Source organism: Acinonyx jubatus, chromosome A1 (assembly GCF_027475565.1).
Source record: "Acinonyx jubatus isolate Ajub_Pintada_27869175 chromosome A1, VMU_Ajub_asm_v1.0, whole genome shotgun sequence".
In the NCBI taxonomy this organism is placed as follows: domain Eukaryota; kingdom Metazoa; phylum Chordata; class Mammalia; order Carnivora; family Felidae; genus Acinonyx; species Acinonyx jubatus.
In genome coordinates this window covers 11,752,066-11,770,479 of record NC_069380.1, presented here as the reverse complement: position 1 = coordinate 11,770,479, position 18,414 = coordinate 11,752,066, and the positions used below count along the sequence as shown (strand labels likewise).

General features: G+C 35.6%; 1 protein-coding gene across 8 annotated transcripts in view; it reads right to left on the bottom strand.

The window, feature by feature from the left end:
- PDS5B (PDS5 cohesin associated factor B) overlaps nt 1-18,414 on the bottom strand; it is a 188,177-nt gene that overhangs the window by 13,626 nt on the left and 156,137 nt on the right. For all 8 annotated transcript variants that reach the window (XM_027064656.2, XM_027064657.2, XM_027064660.2 and 5 more), the window contains exons 24-30: nt 18,084-18,207; nt 11,693-11,897; nt 8,842-8,956; nt 6,934-7,066; nt 3,962-4,081; nt 2,654-2,716; nt 1,926-2,071 (exon numbers count right to left, since the gene is read on the bottom strand). In XM_027064656.2, coding sequence (XP_026920457.1) covers nt 1,926-2,071; nt 2,654-2,716; nt 3,962-4,081; nt 6,934-7,066; nt 8,842-8,956; nt 11,693-11,897; nt 18,084-18,207 — 906 coding nt within the window. The remainder of the gene's footprint in view (nt 1-1,925; nt 2,072-2,653; nt 2,717-3,961; nt 4,082-6,933; nt 7,067-8,841; nt 8,957-11,692; nt 11,898-18,083; nt 18,208-18,414) is intronic.

The following is an 18,414-nucleotide window of genomic DNA, read 5'->3' as shown; positions in this document are numbered from 1 at the left end:
TTTAACACCCTGTAACACACTAAAGTTACTATGTTTATTCTCTACTAACTTCCCCTGCTAGAATGTAAGCATGGATCTTTTGCCAACTGTATTTATTTTATACTAAGCACTTGTACCAGTGCCAGACATAAAATAGGCACTCAATAAATACTTATTAAATGAATTAACAGCACAAGCTCACAAGCTCTCATTTATTGGTATGAAGCCTGTCTTCTGTCCTAGGTGATCTCATCTTTAATGTGACTATGAAAATCATTTATACATTGTTAAATCCTAAATTTCAATCTCTGGCCTAGAAACTACCCTGAGCTCTAGACTCACATATCCAACTGCCCACTCACTTGAATTTCCTATAGGCATCTCAACTTTAACACAGCCAAAATAGTTATTTGGACATTCCTCTTTTCCCCATCTCCCCAGAAAACACACACACACACACACACACACACACACACACACACACAAACACAAATGCGCATGCATGCACAAAGCCTGTTCCTCTTCAAAGGCTTCTAACATCTCAGTAAATGGCACCGCCACCTAAAGAAACATTCAAGCAAAAAAACCCCCTAGGATACATCCTTAAATATTCCCTTTTCATAACTATTCACATCTACCTCATCAGCAAGACAATTTGGGTCTAAAATCAAAATAAATCCCACATTTGACTACCATCGTCTTCCCTCTTCATCCCTTCTCTGAATTACCATTAGCTGACTCCTAACTGGTTTTTTTTAATCTCAATTCTAGTTCCTCTCTTCTCCATAAACGATAGGGCAATCTAATAAAAGTTGCAAATTAGATCACTAGGCTCCACAGCAATATCTGAGCAAAGGGAAAAGTTGAAAGCAATTCTGAGGCGCTCAGCCTAAATGACTGATCTTCTTTGATTATAACCAGGATCCAAGAAGAAAAACCAGTAACTTAGGATAGGAGTTGCTGGAAATGGTTTGGTCCTGTTAAGTAGGAAGCCATCCCACTAGAAAATGTCCAAATGATATAGGTGAAGGCGACTTAAGTATCAGCCACTAATATGTATTAATACAGGAACCTAAAACAAGCACTATAAATGTATTTTTGTTCACTCTCTAGCATATATCATTTGACAATTTATTCGTTACAAGGAAACTGATAAGACATTTTAGAATGTCTCATCCTTTATTGATTGGTTATGAACAATGCAAAGATAGCACAGTCTTTCATAATAACTAAGCAAAATCAATAATCAGTGGCAGTTAGGGCCTGTGCAAGGCTTTGCTGCTAACAAACTGTTAAGTACTACACAAAAACGAGTTAAACTGTGAATTATTTTCTCTTTTCCTCTTAAGACGAAAATCTGTAGAGCATGATTTGAAAGTACAAATTTAAAACAATTTTTCTAAACAAAAAAATTTATACATGTGCATGGGAAAAAGAAACTCAAACCAAAAGGTATAGAATCTCCTTCCTATACTAGACTACCACAAGATGTTGTGTATTCTCCCAAAACTTTTCTATGCATATACAAGCCAATCTGAAGACAAATCCCTTGTAAAAACTCGAAAATACTATAATACTGTTCTATTCTTTGCCTTTTTTACTCAATAATATATTGTGGAAACAATTCACATTAGCTCATACCTCATCATTTTTAATGATTATGTCTTCTAATGTATGGTTGTACTATAATATAACAGTTTCAAGTTTGCCAGACATTTAGCTTATGTCTACCAATACAGGGTATCCCAACAAGCTAAAATATGAAAGCCTAAGATAGAGTGTCTATCTAAAATAAAGAAGCAAATAAACAGGAAGATGCAAATGGCTGTTCGGGTATGCACTGATTTCCACTCACTGACATTAAATGTTTTGGGTTACATTATTTTAGATCTCATTGCCTTGATGGAATCCTTAAATGTAAAGTATGGTATTTCTTAGGTGCTTACCTCCCTTTTATTCTTCCAGGAGAGCTTGGATTTGAGCTGCTGCTTGCATTGCTTACAGTTTCCATTCGTGATGATTTTGTCTGAGATTGCTTGCCTGCTGATGAAAGTGGCTTATTAACAGCTCCTAGAACATTGGTTGTTTTAGGCTGAAATGAAAAATGCATATCTCTTTCTATTTGATTAAAGCAGGAAGAAATTTATACATAAAGAACCATAAATCTCTGTCCAAGTATTTACATACAAATCACACACACAAATATACCTATCCTTAAGCAAAATAAGGATTATAAATTGAGTATCACTTGAATAAGTGAAAAACTATATAGACAAGCATAATAGTTAAGCTTCTTTGCGATTTAGAGGAAAAGGCTTACATAGAAAGAACAAATAAAATGTACAGTCAACAATAAAAATAGATAATCAAACTGCTTTGGAAAGACATAAGATGTTTTTAACTTTAAGATTTTTATCTTGACATTACAGGATAAGATATTTAAAGATCAAGGTCTCCAGCACTTTATTTCAGGCTACAAAATAAGTTCATGTATCTCAGCTTGCATTTATACTGTAAATATATTATTTCTTACTAGTAAATGGAAGAGATCTAATAACTATTTTCTACCTTAAGATACACTAATTTTTAAAGAAATACAAAATAACATAATTTTGCCAATAATCACAGTAAAATAAACTACCATGTAAAAATCAGAATGACTCTCAAAACGTACTTTTCCAGGCGTAAAAAACGATTTCATTTCTGGAGGCAGATAATTTTTGGTGTTACTGAAATTCTACAAGCAGGAGAAAAAGTTGTAGTTAGTGAATAATCAAACACTATACAAGAAGTGCTTCAAAGCCAACAAAGCATATAACACATTTTGTTTTAAAGTACATAATAAAAGACATACTTCAATAATAAGTTCAAACACAAAATTTCAGTCACGGATTTTAAATACTGTAATAAGCTTAAACTAACCTTCTACCAACTCCAATATTAACAAAACATATTTGAGCTCTAATGTGCTAGAGCTCTCTGTAAGTGCATCAGAAAACACATGCTTCTGTAAAAAAAAAAACTCTCCAGAAGAGACCACATTTACTCCTGTTATCTTAATCATGACAAGGTGAAAGCAGACAGTCCCTTTTAGCTACTGGGTGAGCCTGTTCCACAAGGCTGTTGCAAATCTCTGTATGTTGGTAAGACCTTAACTGCTATTTTACTTAGAAACAAACACAAACATAAAAACAAAAACGGTAGTGGTGCTTTCCAAACTCTCAGTCAATAGGCTTAGATGCATTATGAACCTCTAAGAGAATCTGGAAAACACGTTGTATAGCTCGTACAATACTAGGGGCACCTGGGTGGCTCAGTCGGGTTAAGCGTCTGACTTTGGCTCAGGTTATCTCACAGTTCGTGAGTTCGAGCCCCGCGTCGGGCTCTGTGCTGACAGCTCAGAGCCTGGAGCCTACTTCAAATTCTGTGTCTCTTCCTCTCTGTGCCTCTCCCCTGTTTGCACCCTCTCTCTCAAAAATAAAACATAAAAATTTTTTTTTTTTTTTTTTTTGTATTTCCTACAATACTTGAGTTTTGTGCTGAGTTTGGGGAACATTCTTGTGGTATTCCCTGGGTCTCAAACCTGTTCCGGTGTCTGCCCTTGTTTCTTCATACCAGTTATAAATTTCAATCAAGGGCTTATAACTTCAGACTCTATCAGCATTCTCCTTCCCATTTTGGATCACTGGTCATTAACTGACAGATCTACATGCTTTGATCACATGTTTGCCTGTACTCGTAGACTGGCATAAAACTCCAAACACAAACTCTAGATAATCTTGATTAACCTCCGGACCTTGTTTGTGTCCTCCGATTTGGCCCATGTGCTAGTCTTGCACCACATTATTAAGACGCAAGCTGACCTTTCCACGACCTTAGTAGTGCGCCAGCTCTTGATACTGATCCTTCCTAATCTTCCCACAACCTAGTGCTGAGAATACATTTTATTTCAATCTACACACACAAAATCTAAAATAACTACCTTGTCAGGCTGGGTGAAAAAACGAGCTGGTAGTACTGGGTCTTTAGGAGATTCCAAACTGTATGTGGTGCTCTTTGACATGATGATATTCATGGCAACATCACACACAGTGTACAGTTTCTGCAATGGTATTAAAGAAAATTAGGTACTTAAGGTGGCAGCCTTGACTCTGAATTAGGAGTAATTCTACAACATGCAATTAGTACAGGCATACCTCAGAGATACTGCAGATTCGGCTCCAGACCACCACAATAAAGCAAATGTTTCAATTAAGTGAGTCAAATGAATTTTTTGGTTTCCCAGTGCATATAAAAGTTATGTTTCCACTACACTATGATCTATTGAGTGTGCAACAGCATTATGTCTAAAAAACAACGTACAATGTAATTACAGTACAGGTAATTAAAAACTTTTATTGCTAAAAACGTTAACCATCATCTGAGCTTTCGGTTACTTGCAAAATCTTTTTGCTGGAAGAGGGTCTTGCCTTAATGTTGACGGCTGCTGCTGATCAGTGGTGGCTGCCAAACAATGGAGTGACTGTAGCAATTTCTTAAAATAAGACAAAACTGTAGTTTGCTGTACTGACTGACTCTTCCTTTCACTAACAATTTCTCTGCAGCATGTGATGCTGTTTGATACCATTTTACCCACAGTGGAATTTTGAATATCAGAGTCAATCCTCTCAAACGCTGCTGCTGTTTTATCAACAAAGTTTGTGTAATATGCTCAATCCTTTGTTGTAATTTCAACAATCTTCACAGCATCCTCCTCAGGAGCAGATTCCATCTAAAGAAACCACTTTCCTGGGGCGCCTGCGTGGCTCAGTCAGTTGAGCATCTGACTCTTGATTTGGGCTCAGGTCATGATCTCACGGTTCATGGGATGGAGCCCCAGGAAAGTGGTTTCGGTGCTGACAGCACAGAGCCTGATTGGGATTCTCTCTCTCCCCCTCTCTCTGCCCTTCTCCTGGCTCACAGTCTGTAAATAAATAAACATTAAAAAATAAATAAATAAACCACTTTCTTTGCTCATCCATGAAAAGCAACTCCAAATTCATTAAAGTTTTATCATGAAATTACAGCAATTCAGTCACATCTTTAGGCTCCATTTCTAGGTATAATTTTCTTGCTATTTTTACCACATCTGTAGTTACTTCCTCCACTGAAGTCTTGAACCCCCCTCAAAGTCATCCATGATGATTCTAACCAAGAAGTTAGAATCAACTTCTTCCAAACTCCAGTCCATGTTGATAATTTGACTTCTTTCCATGAATCATGAATGTTCTTAATGAATGTAGAGTGGAGAATTCTTTCCAGATTTTCATTTGACTTTACCCAGATCCATGAGAAGAGTCACCATCTCTGGTAGGTACAACCTTATGAATGTATTTCTTAAACAATAAGACTTGAAAGTTGAAATTATTCCTTGATCCCTGGACTGCAGAATGGATGCTGTGTTAGCAGGCATGAAAATAGCATTAATCTCATTGTAGGTCTCCATCAGAGCCTTGGGGGTGACCAGGTGCATTATCAGTGAGCAGTAATATTTTGAGAGAAATCTTTTTTTCTGAGGTCTCCACTATGGGCTTAAAATGTTCAGTAAAACATACTGCAAACAGATGTGCTATTTGTTTGGCTCTGTTGTTCCATTTATAGAGCACCGAGTAGACTTACCATAATTCTTAAGGGCCCTAGGATTTTCAGAATGGGAAATGAACACGGGCTTCAGCCTCAAGAGACCAGCTGCATTAGCTCCTAACAAGAGAGTCAGCCTGCCTTTTGAAGCCAGGCACTGACTTCTCTGTAGCTAGGAAAGTCCTCAATGGCATCTTCTCCCAACAGAAGGCTGCGTTAGAAAACTGTTATTTAGAGCAACCACCTTCATTAGTTACCTTAGCTACATCTTCTGGACAACTTCTATGTCAGCACTTGCTGTTTCACTCCGTACTTTATCTTATGGAGATGGCTTCTTTCCTTAAGCGTATGAACCAACCTCTGCTAGCTTCTTTCTTCTGCAGATTCTTCACCTCTCTCAGCCTTCACAGAATTACAGAGTTAGGGCCTTGCTCTGGATCAGGCTTTGGCTTAAGGGAATGCTGTGGCTGGTTTGATCTATCCAGGTCACTCAAACCTTCTCTGTATCAGCAATAAGAGTATTTCACTTTCTTATCATTTGTGTTCTCACTGAAGTAGCACTTTCAATTTCCTTTAAAAACTTGTTCTTGGCATGCACAACTTGGCTAACTATTTGGTACAAGAGGCCTAGCTTTCAGCCCATCTCAGTTTCTACAGGCCTTCCTCACTAACTTTCATCATTTCTAGCTTTTGATTTAAAGTGAGAGATATGCTACTCTTCCTTTCACTTGAGCACTTGGAGGCCACTGTAGGGTTAATTGGCCTAATTCCAATATTGTTGTGTCTCAGGGAACAGGGAAGCTTGAGGAGAGGGAGAGAGGACGACTGGTGGCTACAACAGTCAAAACACACACATCAGTTAAGTCTGCCATCTTCTATATGTGGGTGAAGTTTGTGGAACCCCAAAGCACTAATCACTGATCACAGTTCACCATAACATATATAATAGCAATGAAAAAGTTTACAATATTGCAGGAATTACCAAAATGTGACACAGGGACATGAAATAAGCAATAAGCAAATGCTGTTGGAAAAATGCTGCCAACAGACTTGCTCCATGCAAGGTTGTCACACACCTTCAACTTGTAAAAAAAAAAAAAAAAAAAAGGCAATTATCTGCAAAGTGCATTAAAACAAGGTATGGCTGTGTGTAGTTTTCAGTACAATAGTGTAAGTTAAACTATTGTTTTCAATATTTCTAATTACTAATAGAAATACTAATTATTAAATAATAAAAAAGATTGATAATGTCTATACATACTATAGAAGTACCACACCCCCACTCAAATGCTTAAATCAACAGGGAAGCATGATTATTTACAAAGAATTACATACTTCATTCATTTTTGCATCATCTGGTCCTTGGGCATCTTTTGTTTGTTTAATATTTTCTACCATCTTTCTGATAAACGCATGACTGTTATTCTCATTTTTAGCCATTAATATTTCTAGAACAAACCAAAGACATCTAAGAAAAAGGGAAGAAAAAGAAATGAAAAAATCAGTTGTTAAATATAGACAAAATAACTCAACACAAATATAATAAACTCCACAAACGGAAAAAATTAAAAAGGAAAAAACAGCTATAAATCAAAAGAGAAAAAAAGATTTGTCACACATACAAATCACAACTTATCAGCAATGTAGGTGTGCATTCAAAAGACCCCTTCTCAAAATCTCAATAATTTTTCCAAAGAGGCAGGTTAAAAAAGAACTTAAATGGTGGAAATGATGAAGTGATCTTAACCCCTAGCTATGACAGGGAAAGAAAATTGCCTAAAATAATAACCGGGCCATGGATAAAGTGAAGCCTCAAGCACTCAAGACAGCAGTCCTGATTGGACGTTTTCAAGAAAATATAACCACCCAACTCAATAGTTAAGAATCTTCATGAATAAATTAGAGAGAAAAAAAACCATGGTTGACAACTACACATACTGTCTTTGCTTAAGAGGGAAAAATTAAAACAAAGTTTCACTAGCTCAGTTAAAGTTAATTACATACAACTCTGTTCAAGACCAAACCAAAAGTGCTTTGTGTCTTTACTATATAGACAGAATGGAACAGAGTTGTGGCACAGAGGAGAAAAGTAAAGTGAGAAGAGAGAAAAGTAAAGTGAGAGGCAAGGTATCATTCTAGAAGGGGAAAGATAACCTTAATGATCTTGGGAACAGAATAAGTTCTTCTGGAGCAGCTCTCTGACAGAATGGGAAGAGTACTCAAGACTGTACTGGGCATTTTACAAATAAACCAAAAATATTTAGTAAATTCCAAAGAATATTAAATGTATTTCAAAAACCAAAGTTATCTGAGAAAGATGGTTAGAAGTTTTCATTAGTTACAATCACCCTAACACAGAACTCATTTTGGGAGAACTAGCTTAGTTTTAAAAAAAACAGAAACTGTGGCTAAAAGAGGGTAGTAACAGCTTTTCCCTTGCCATAAAAAAGTTACCAGTAATTTGATTTTATTCTCTTGAGGTACCACAAATATTTATCAAATATTTCTAAGAACTAAGACACCACCAGTTATTTTCCTTTAATAGGAAGCTAAAGGCATAATAAATTCATTTATTCAAAACCACAGACGTTTATCGTAACAGAAAGAGGACTAGGGTCTTAAGCTTATTTAAAGAAGTATGGCGGTATTAGGAAGACTTCTCTAAATATTATTGTATTTCCCTATTCCACACCCAGGCATAGATGGTCTTTCTGCCTCTCAACAATAATCTCTGAAAAAATTACAAGTGCCATAAACTTGAGCTAGAAAAACACCAATGAAGTAGTAAGTGGGGTAGTGCCTTGGTAACCAACTTGGCCCATTACTAAATTAGACCATTCTCTCTTCCTACGGAGAAAGATAGTTAATGCAAGAAAAAGTGCTATGTGAATAAAGGAGAGTATTAATTCGCCCACATGAAAATTTAGAGTTGTAGAAGAAAGCAGGAAAAGGTAAGAACTGGAATGGAAACTCTTAATGGACTGCATCAATAGAAAACAAGTGCCAGAACGAAAGAGACACAGCAGTGCACTAATTATGCTAAATATGATTTTGGGAAATCATATAGGAAATGAAATATAAAGATATGGTATGAAAAAAGACAAACAAGAGAAGAAATAAGGGAAGAACGTGGAACTCCTAAGAAATTAAATAAATCTAATTAATTATAATGGCAATTCCATTATCAGCATCAAAGAGAAAAAACTTTCAGGAAATATGAAAATGGAATGAAAAAGGTCTTACTCTTTAACATCTTTCAGTTGTTCAATATCCTGTACTTTGACATAATCTGGGTCATGTGCCAAAAGGTGAATTGTATATGGAACAACATACTCTGGTAGAAGAGACAATAATTTTTCTGAAAAAGAAAAAACAAAACACAAACATCCAGGTTAGAAAACCAAACCTTACACTTTGTCTATGATACTGTATTTCTTGCATCCCAGTAGTTTCCCAAAATATGGCTACAAGAAAAATTTATTGAAATGTCCAGTGTTGAATTACACCATAAAGACTTTATTCATTCATCCATCATGTCCAATATTGAAATGCCTACTAAATGCACCATATGCTGAGCCTACAAAGACAAATATTTTCATTTTCAAACACACAAGGTAAAAAGTGACCCAAACAAACTATATCTAAGAAAAAGAAACATAAGATCTATTTTTCTTGTGATTATGAGCAACCTTATGTTTAACACTCCCTTATTAAGCTGAGCAAAAAAAAAAAAAAAATGCATCTTTCAATGTTAATATGGCACAAAAAATAAGAAGGTTGATACTGCTTGAGATTATTTGTAAAAAAAGAACAGATCTAAACTAATAGACTTCAGAGTTTCTAGGACATTTGAAGTAACAAACTTTTATTTTAAATTCAAATATTTTTATATTTTGACCTGAGATCAGCATATTGCACTAGAGGTCAGAATGGTAATCCTAACTAGTTTTACCAAACATTAGTCAAAAAGACCAGGAGTCATATACTGAACAATTCCTTTTATATTTCCTACTTTCAAAATAAAATTTTAATTTTTTTTTTTAAGTTTATTTATTTTTGACAGAGACAGAGTGTGAGCATGAGCTGGGGAGAGGCAGAGAGAGAAGGAGACACAGAATCCACAGCAGGTTCCAGGCTCTGAGCTGTCAGCACAGAGCCCAATGCAGAGCTCGAACTCATGAACTGCAAGATCATGACCTGGGCTGAAGCTGGACGCTTAACTGACTGAGCCACCCAGGCGCCCCTCAAAATAAAATTTTAAATCAGATACTCAACTTGGCATATAATAAATACTACATGTGTCAATAAGACACCAAGTTTTATTTATTTCCTTATTGCTGAACTCTAAGAGAATAGTTGGTGTGTAATATTTATTTCAAGAAAATATAGAATACAGAAGAAAAAAGTAACAAGTTTCAAAACTCAGTGATATTCAAATTCAAATGTATCAAGTATTTATTCAATGCTTACTATTTTCTAGGCTTACTACTTTTATTCGGGCATATTATTTTAAGTACAAAGATGAGTAAGACTAGATAAAGATCTCACAGGAAAGTGTAGAGACACAAACTATACTTCAATGTGAAAGGCGCCTTCAAGTAAGTATAGCTAACAAGTACCAAGTACTTCTTTGAACCACACATCATGCCAGGTGCTTTATACACATAACACTTAAATCCTCATGCTAACCATAAGAAATGAGTATAATTATACCAATTTTACAAATAAGGAGACTAGGGCTCAGACTGAGAAAGTAACCTGCCCCCAAACAACCAGTAAACAGAAGAGGGATTTGACTCCAGAGCTCTTATTCTCCAAGTTTGAGAAGGAAGAGAAAGAAAGAAGGCCCCAGTGATGCAGTAACACCAAAACTGTATTTTAAAGGATTCAAAAGGTGCAAACCACGCTCCTCAGTTTTCTTTATGTTTGTCTAGAAGGGCAGGTAATTTCCAGATAGAGTTGACAACAAAGTTAAAAGATGGTTGCACAAATTTCAAATAATCCATAGTATAAGATACACAAAATTTATAGGTAGCTTGAAACTCAGGCTGAGAGTAAGGACCAGGCTAATGAGTTTCAACTAGATCCTATCAGCAATGAAGAATCAACATGGATTTCAAACAAGGAAGTACCATGATCCAACCTGTTTTAGAATAGTATTCTTGATAATGGTGTGTGGCACAGCTGGAGACGGGTCAGAGGCAAGGAAACACAACAGGAAGATGTTTGGAGTGTATTCAATTACCCAAGTGAAATATACCAGAGTAGGAGAGCTAAGGAGAGAGACATTCAAGGTATCTAGAGGATTTGGTGACCAATAAGAGGAAAAAAAAAGGCACAAAAATAAAGGCCTGATTTTTGACTTGGGTAACTAGGTGGATTCTAATGCTGTTAAAAGAACTCAAGGGTGGCTTGAGCCTGGGTGGCTCAGTTGGTTGAGCCTCTGACTTCTGAGGGTCATGATCTTGTGGTCCATGAGTTCGAGCCCCATGTTGGGTTCTGTGCTGACAGCTCAGAGCCTGGAGCCTGCTTCAGATTCTGTGTCTCCCCCTCTTTCTGCCCCTCCCATGCTCATGCTCTGTCTCTCTATCAAAAATAAATAAACATTTAAAAAAATTTTTTTTAAATACAATGAAGAACTCAGACACAAAAACTAATAACACAAATGGGATAAAATGAGATTAAAAACAGGCACATAAGCACCGGATATTAACATCAGCTACCAGTGAAAAACAATCAAAGATAAAAGACCTGTACTTTTTTAAATCTAAAAAACAGTACTTACACCACATGTGTGTGTGTGTGCGCGCGCGCATATTTCACTGTTTTATTAAAAGTATCTCCAATGTCATTGCTTATTTTCCTTGGCCATTCAGTCAGTTACATAAAGAAACATGGGTTGATATTTAAATACCTATGCATTTATATTTGTCAAACGAACTTTTTTAAAGGAAAACGGTTATTGAAAATTAGTAACAATTTTGTATTTAATGATGGCCAATTAGAGTATAATAAATAGCAGTAACATCACTTTGTGTTCAATCAAACTGCAACTGGCTAGAATAGTATACTTCCCATTTTCACATATGCTTACCACTAACGGCTGCATGCTGCTTCAGATACTCGCGTCTCACATTTATATTTTTGACCAGACACTGCCTAGCATGAGCTCTTCTCTCTTTTACAGGATCTTTTGCACAAAGTGCACAGATTGCCATATACTCAAGTGGAAGCCGTAATCGGGAGAGGCCTTTGTGAAGTTTCTGAGCAAACACTTGTCTTACTTGATAGCATTCATCCTGTAAAGACAGAATTATTCCACAGATTATTCACATGGCAACAAAGAATAAGTAACAACCTCACATACGAAATTTGAAGGGTAAAGGAGAGCAAGTTTATGGACAACCACTGCTTCTGCTCACAAGACTGAGGGATCGTGACATGTTCATTTCAAGGCTGTAGTGTTCACAAGGTACCAAGTTACATGTGTTAGAAAATACTGAATATACTTTTAAAACAGATAAAGCTAGTACATATAAATCCATCCTAACTTAAGGTATTAAAAATAGTTTAAATACCATCTCCTATCTAGCTTTTGCACTTACTGAGCAAGATAAAACTGTCCAATTTATATATTTTAGCTTTAACAGTGAAAAAACTATTCAGATTAAAATGGACAACTCTGAAGGCAAGAGTTACTAGTCAATTTCAGGAACACCAAATTACTTTTAGTCCTATAAATGAACTGATTGTTCATTACCACTGTGCCTGCTTTCCTCATACTAACTCCCTCTACTAAACCACCCATCTCCACTCTTCTAGGTAACTCCTCCTCATCTCTAACAACAGCTCCTATATCTTCCAGTCTTTATCAGGCATCCAGCTATCCTCCCTTAGCACTCTGTGCGTATCTCCGGCATAGCATTCACTATACAGTATTAAAATGATTGGTTTATAGGTCTTACCCATCACGGCTCATTCCTTAAAGACAAGAACTATGCCTTTATTCACTTTTGAGCGTCTAAACCTAGCACAGTATCTGGCATATAGATTATCTATAGAATAAGCTATAGGACAAAGCTCAATATGACATTTGAGTCATATATGAAACGTGTAAAGACCTTCATAATTACACCTTACCCTCCACCAATTATCACAAAGTGTGGTGTCTTTCATACTATTGCAATGTTATGCATACTATTTCTACTATCTATAATGTACATTTTGTTGTTTTTTCTCAAAACCTAGGTCATAACATCTTGCTCTTATCTTTAAATCCTTATTTTGTGTACCTTCTCTCATTTAATTTAGACTTATCTCTCTTTTTTTTTAAGCTTATTTTGAGATAGAGAGAGCACAAATATGAGCAGGGGAGGGGCAGAAAGAGGAGAGAGAGAATTCCAAGGAAGCTCCCCCACTGTCACTGGAGTCCGACGCGGGGCTCAATCCCATGAACCGTGAGATCATAACCTGAGCTGAAATCAAGAGTCCGACACGTAACCATTTGAGACACCCAGGTGCCCCCAAATATCTATTTTTTAAGAAGTATTCTTGGGGCACCTGGGTGGCTTAGTCAGTTAAGGGTCCGACTCCTGGTTTCAATTTGGGTCATGGTCTCACAGGCCATGAGACTGAGCCCCATGTTGGGCTCTGCACTGACAGTGTGGAGCTGCTTGGGATTCTCTCTCTCTGCCCCCCACTCTCTTTCCCTCCCCTGCTCGCTCATGCACTCCTCTCTAAAATAAAATTTTAAAAAATAAGAAATTAAAGAGTATTCTAATTCCACAGAATTATTGTCAACCCTCACACCCAACAAAATAAAGTTGACATCAACTCATTCCTTCCTCAGTATTAAAACTCCCACGGGGTAGAGGAATCTTCATTATCTGATTATTCACCATGAAAATACCCAATTACAAACTGTGTAAGTCAAAATATCACAAATATATTCACAGATGAACACACCATTCATTAAAAAATTAATCTCCAAACATCCCTTCCCCCTACTCAGATACATTCTCAACCTAGACCATGTTTTTGTTACTTTCTCACTAATCATTCAGGATCCAACAATATAAATTAATTACTGAATCATGGCAAAAGTAGTAGGATTCCCAAAATTTGTCATTAAAGTTAGAGAAGAACTGTTAAGTCATGTGCAAGCTGTCACAGTTAATAATGAAAGAGGAGAAAACTGACAAGAATGATGACAAATAGGTACATCAAATAGAAAAGCATGTGAAGAAAAAACTTAAAATATGTCTTCCTAGGAACTGAGACAGCCTCCAAATGTTTGTTTTTTGCAAAGATGATTATCATTTTGACTATGTTACAGAAGTTAAATGTGAAGTACGGAATAGAGTAATGCAATTTTTTTTTGCAGGAAAAAAACATTCAAAAAAGCAAACATTTAATACTTTCATGGTTATGGTTCTAACCACTCTTTGGTTCAATATAAGAAAAAAGAAGATGGTATGTAATACTACAAAACATTTTCCTCGAAGTTCCAATTAAAGCTTTTATTCACTAACTGTGAAATTAATTTGTCTGCATCTTAAGTAAATTCACTTTTAGTGCCCTTTCCTACTACAAATTATCCTCAGAACTACTGACAGTGTCTTGCAAATAGTTCAATTACTTTGTGCATCACATTGTATTATCAACACTTCTTTATATTTTCTGTTCTAAGAGCTTTTGTTCTTAAGGGCAGTAGCCATGGCTTTGTATTTTACAGAACCTAGAACAACGTACAGCAGATAGCAGTACAAAGTAAATTTTTCATGAATTGCATTCAAATTCTAAAATACTTAATTATTAAATAATATTAAGATTCATATTATTGAATTTCTATTTCCCCAGATTTACTTTCTATTCAAATATACAAGAACCTCTGAGATACCTTTTTTTTTTTAATATGAAATTGTCAAATTGGTTTCCGTACAACACCCAGTGCTCATCCCAACAGGTGCCCTCCTCAATGCCCATCACCCACTTTCCCCTCCCTCCCACCCCCCATCTACCCCCAGTTTATTCTCAGTTTTTAAGAGTCTCTTATGGTTTGGCTCCCTCTCTCTCTTTTTTTTTTTTTCCCCTCCCCTCCCCCATGGTCTTCTGTTAAGTTTCTCAGGATCCACATAAGAGTGAAAACATATGGTATCTGTTTTTCTCTGTATGACTTATTTCACTTGGCATAACACTCTCCAGTTCCATCCATGTTGCTACAAAAGGCCATATTTCATTCCTTCTCATTGCCAAGTAGTATTCCATTGTATATATAAACCACAATACTACCTTTAAAGAACTCAACTCGAGTAAGAGAAATAAAGCAGACGTATATAAAAATAAATAAAGCATGATGCATGTATGTATCAAAAGACTGAAGATAAAAATCTGTGGGGAATAAAAATGAGACCAGCTGTAAGAATCTGAGCAAGTTGTGTGGAGAAGGTTGTGTTTAAGCCTTGATTTGCAAAAAGGGTCGGAGATGGACTTGTGGAAATGGGAGGGTGAGAAGAAAGCAAACTACAGGCACATAAAAGAAAAAAACTGTTCAGTTTCACTGAAATGAAGGTAGGTAAGGGTAGTGGGTTAAACAAGATTTTTTAAGTGTATATTTGGACCCACAATATTAGAAGGGTTTGAACAGCCAAACTGTAAAATACATGCAATTTTTCTTTCTTTTCTTTCTTTCTCTCTCTCTCTCTTTTTTTTTTTTTTTACAAGTATAAGCCCCTAAATATTTTGACTGGGAAAATAATGATTGGAACTGTGATAGGGAAATTTAAACCACAGCAGAAAAGTCTCCCAATAGTCCAGGTGAAAGCTAATGATGATTACAGTGGTAAGAACAGTTAAGAAGATATGAGTGAAAAGATATGACACAGGACAGATTATCTGCACTTCTATAACAAGGCACAAGGACAAGCAAATAGTCAAATATAAATCATGTTTTTCAAACTAAGAATACCATTTGGATTTATTTAATGCTTACTGAGGCTCTACATGTCAGTAAAGAATAGATTTCAGAAAGATTATGAATTCAGTCTTAACATTCACAGACCATAAGAGTTTGAAATTTCTGTTTAGCCTTGTAAGTGGCACCAGACTGACCTGCAAAAATGTTAAAATGTTGCTAGTACAGGGGTCACCTACGAAGAAAATAAGACAGCTAAAAAAGAATGTATTAAGTGGAAAATTTGGTCATCAACAAATCCTTAAAGAATACATGCATTTAAAGGAAAACAGAACAAAAAAATGTAGTTAGAGAGGAACAACAAAAATCAGGAGATAGAAACCAGAGAGAATTTCAAGAATAAAGGTGCAGTGAGCTGTGTCAAATAATGCAGAAAGGACATGTATAATGAAGACTAACTAGTATCACTGGATTCGAGGCCTTCAATAAAGCATTTTTGGAAAAACAAGAAAAGCAAATGCCAAAATGTGAGTAGTGAGGACTGAGAGATAAGTGGGTAAAAGAGACAAAGATACAGATTACTCTTTGAGGTCTGGAGACTGAAAAAGAAGAGACAAGCATACGGTTTAGAAGCACAGCAGAAAGGTATTTTTCAGGAGGGTAACTGCGTATGTCTGTAAGTTGTGAGAATATGCTAATAACTAACTTTCAACCATTAACACATGTTCCATAGTCAACAGTATTCCAAAGCAATCTTAAAACTTAGGCAATCTGAACTTTCACCTTGGGAATTTGGTGACTGAGATAGTAATACATAACATATATTGTGCTAGAAAATCTCTAGAAGTATGGATGCTTTTCACACATAGTGAATATTTAACGATTTGTACATACTTTTTACACACAATAAGTTTCAAACAAAGCCCATTTCTCTCACATATTTCCATACTTCTGTAACAGTTTCCACCTTAAAACTGGTAGCACCAATACATTTAGAAATATCAGACCAAGATGTGATAAATCAACCGACTGTATCACCAATCTAAAAAAAAATTACAAACGTTTTCTTCTAAGAAATTTAATATATATTTTTAAACAATTTTCACTTTCTTGCAAAATAAGATTATTTCTAAAATTTAATGAGAAAAAACTAAACCAGGAAATTATGGATTCCTCGAAATCTCATTTTCAAATGGTTTAGTATAATATCTGAATTACAACACTAAAACTAAAACAAAACAAAAACAAGATTTGGAGATCTGGAATAGCTTTTTTAAAGACTAAAGTACCATATTCTGACAAAATGATTACAAAAAACAGGCAATTGCTTATGGCTAGGAGTTACACATAAGCACTAATTTAAAAATAAGCAGAGGGAAGGGTGGAAAGAAAAATTACAATAATCCCTAAAATAAATGCCAAATTCTTATACATAAGACTACTTGGAAAAGAACAGGAAAATTAAGTGTAAAATGACCAAAAAAATGAATGAAAAGCTCATATTTAAATATCATATTTTCCATTATGGAAGTCCTTTTTAATTTTCTCAATGATGCTAAAAACTTCCAAAGTAACAGGATTCAAATACTATGTTACTCTAATATGAAATCTGTAAGACTAGAGAATGAATCCATTAGTATCGCTGTTAATAACTTCAAATTTTAACTGGTTGGAGAAATAAGAAATGTTTATTAATCTGTATCATATCTTTATAAAACTGTAAATGTCTGTATTTTTTATTCCTTTTAAGACCTCAATATATTCAATTCTCATTATTTACACATTCCAAATCTGTGAATTCACCTACTCACTACAATTTATTTGTAACCCCAAAATCAATACTTAAAGTGAGTAAATCAATACAGTAGTGAGTAAATGAACAGGCAACAATCTGAATCATCTGACATACATCCCATCTGAATGAAGTTGAACAAAGCAAGGCCTGTTGTGTCAGCTCTTGTATTGCAAACAAGTGTCCTTTTGACAGTCTATTTAGTGCCACATTTTTTCACATTTTTGTGCATCTGTTGGTGGTTTTGTTGTTTAAAAGAGCTCCCAAGCATAGTGCTGTTCAGTGTTCCTAAAAGCAAGAAGGTTGTGATATGCCATAGGGAGAATACATGTTAGCAAAGTTTTATTCAGGCAGGAGTTACAGCTCTGTTGGTCATGAGTTCAATGGTAGTGACACAACTATATATTAAATCATATGTCCTCAAAAGGAAACACACATGAAACAAGGTTACGTACTGACAGACTGACAAAAATGTTGGGAACAGAGCCTTGGAGAAACCACCCCTGTATTTCCCTTAGAAGCAATGGATCAGTATTTGGTAATTTGGTGGCTGGGGTGACTCTGTAGAATAGAACTACTACAAATAACGAGAATCGAATGTACTATGTTAGCAACCCAAAACTCAAACAACAGTTTTAGAACTCTGAAATGTTTCTCATGCATACATTTTCCAAAAGGAGACAATTCAACATTTTTATCTCTATATCATGGAGGACTTTTTTTCTTCCTAAAAAGTCAAAGACCATATAAAGTTCTATTCTATATGGCCATCTTCCTTACATTGATAGCTAATGCGCAGAGCTGGTACTGTTCTAATGTGATGATTTCATGATAACAAGGTTCTTGTGCCAGCTTTACAATAGCACTTCCAGCTGCAAGCCTCAGACGTGACATATCCGGTTTACTAAAAAATAAATAAGAAAGAATTGTAAATGAGATTTCTAAATGTCTGCATAAGAACATTTCTACTTGCTACATCAAATTTTTAAAAATTTCCTGTGGCCAAAAAAAGGGCAGAAGGCAATTCAGTGACACTGAACACTTATGTTTACTTAACTTTGGAACATGGTGTCTAATACTCCAAGTTCTTTTCCTGAACACAGTCTATACT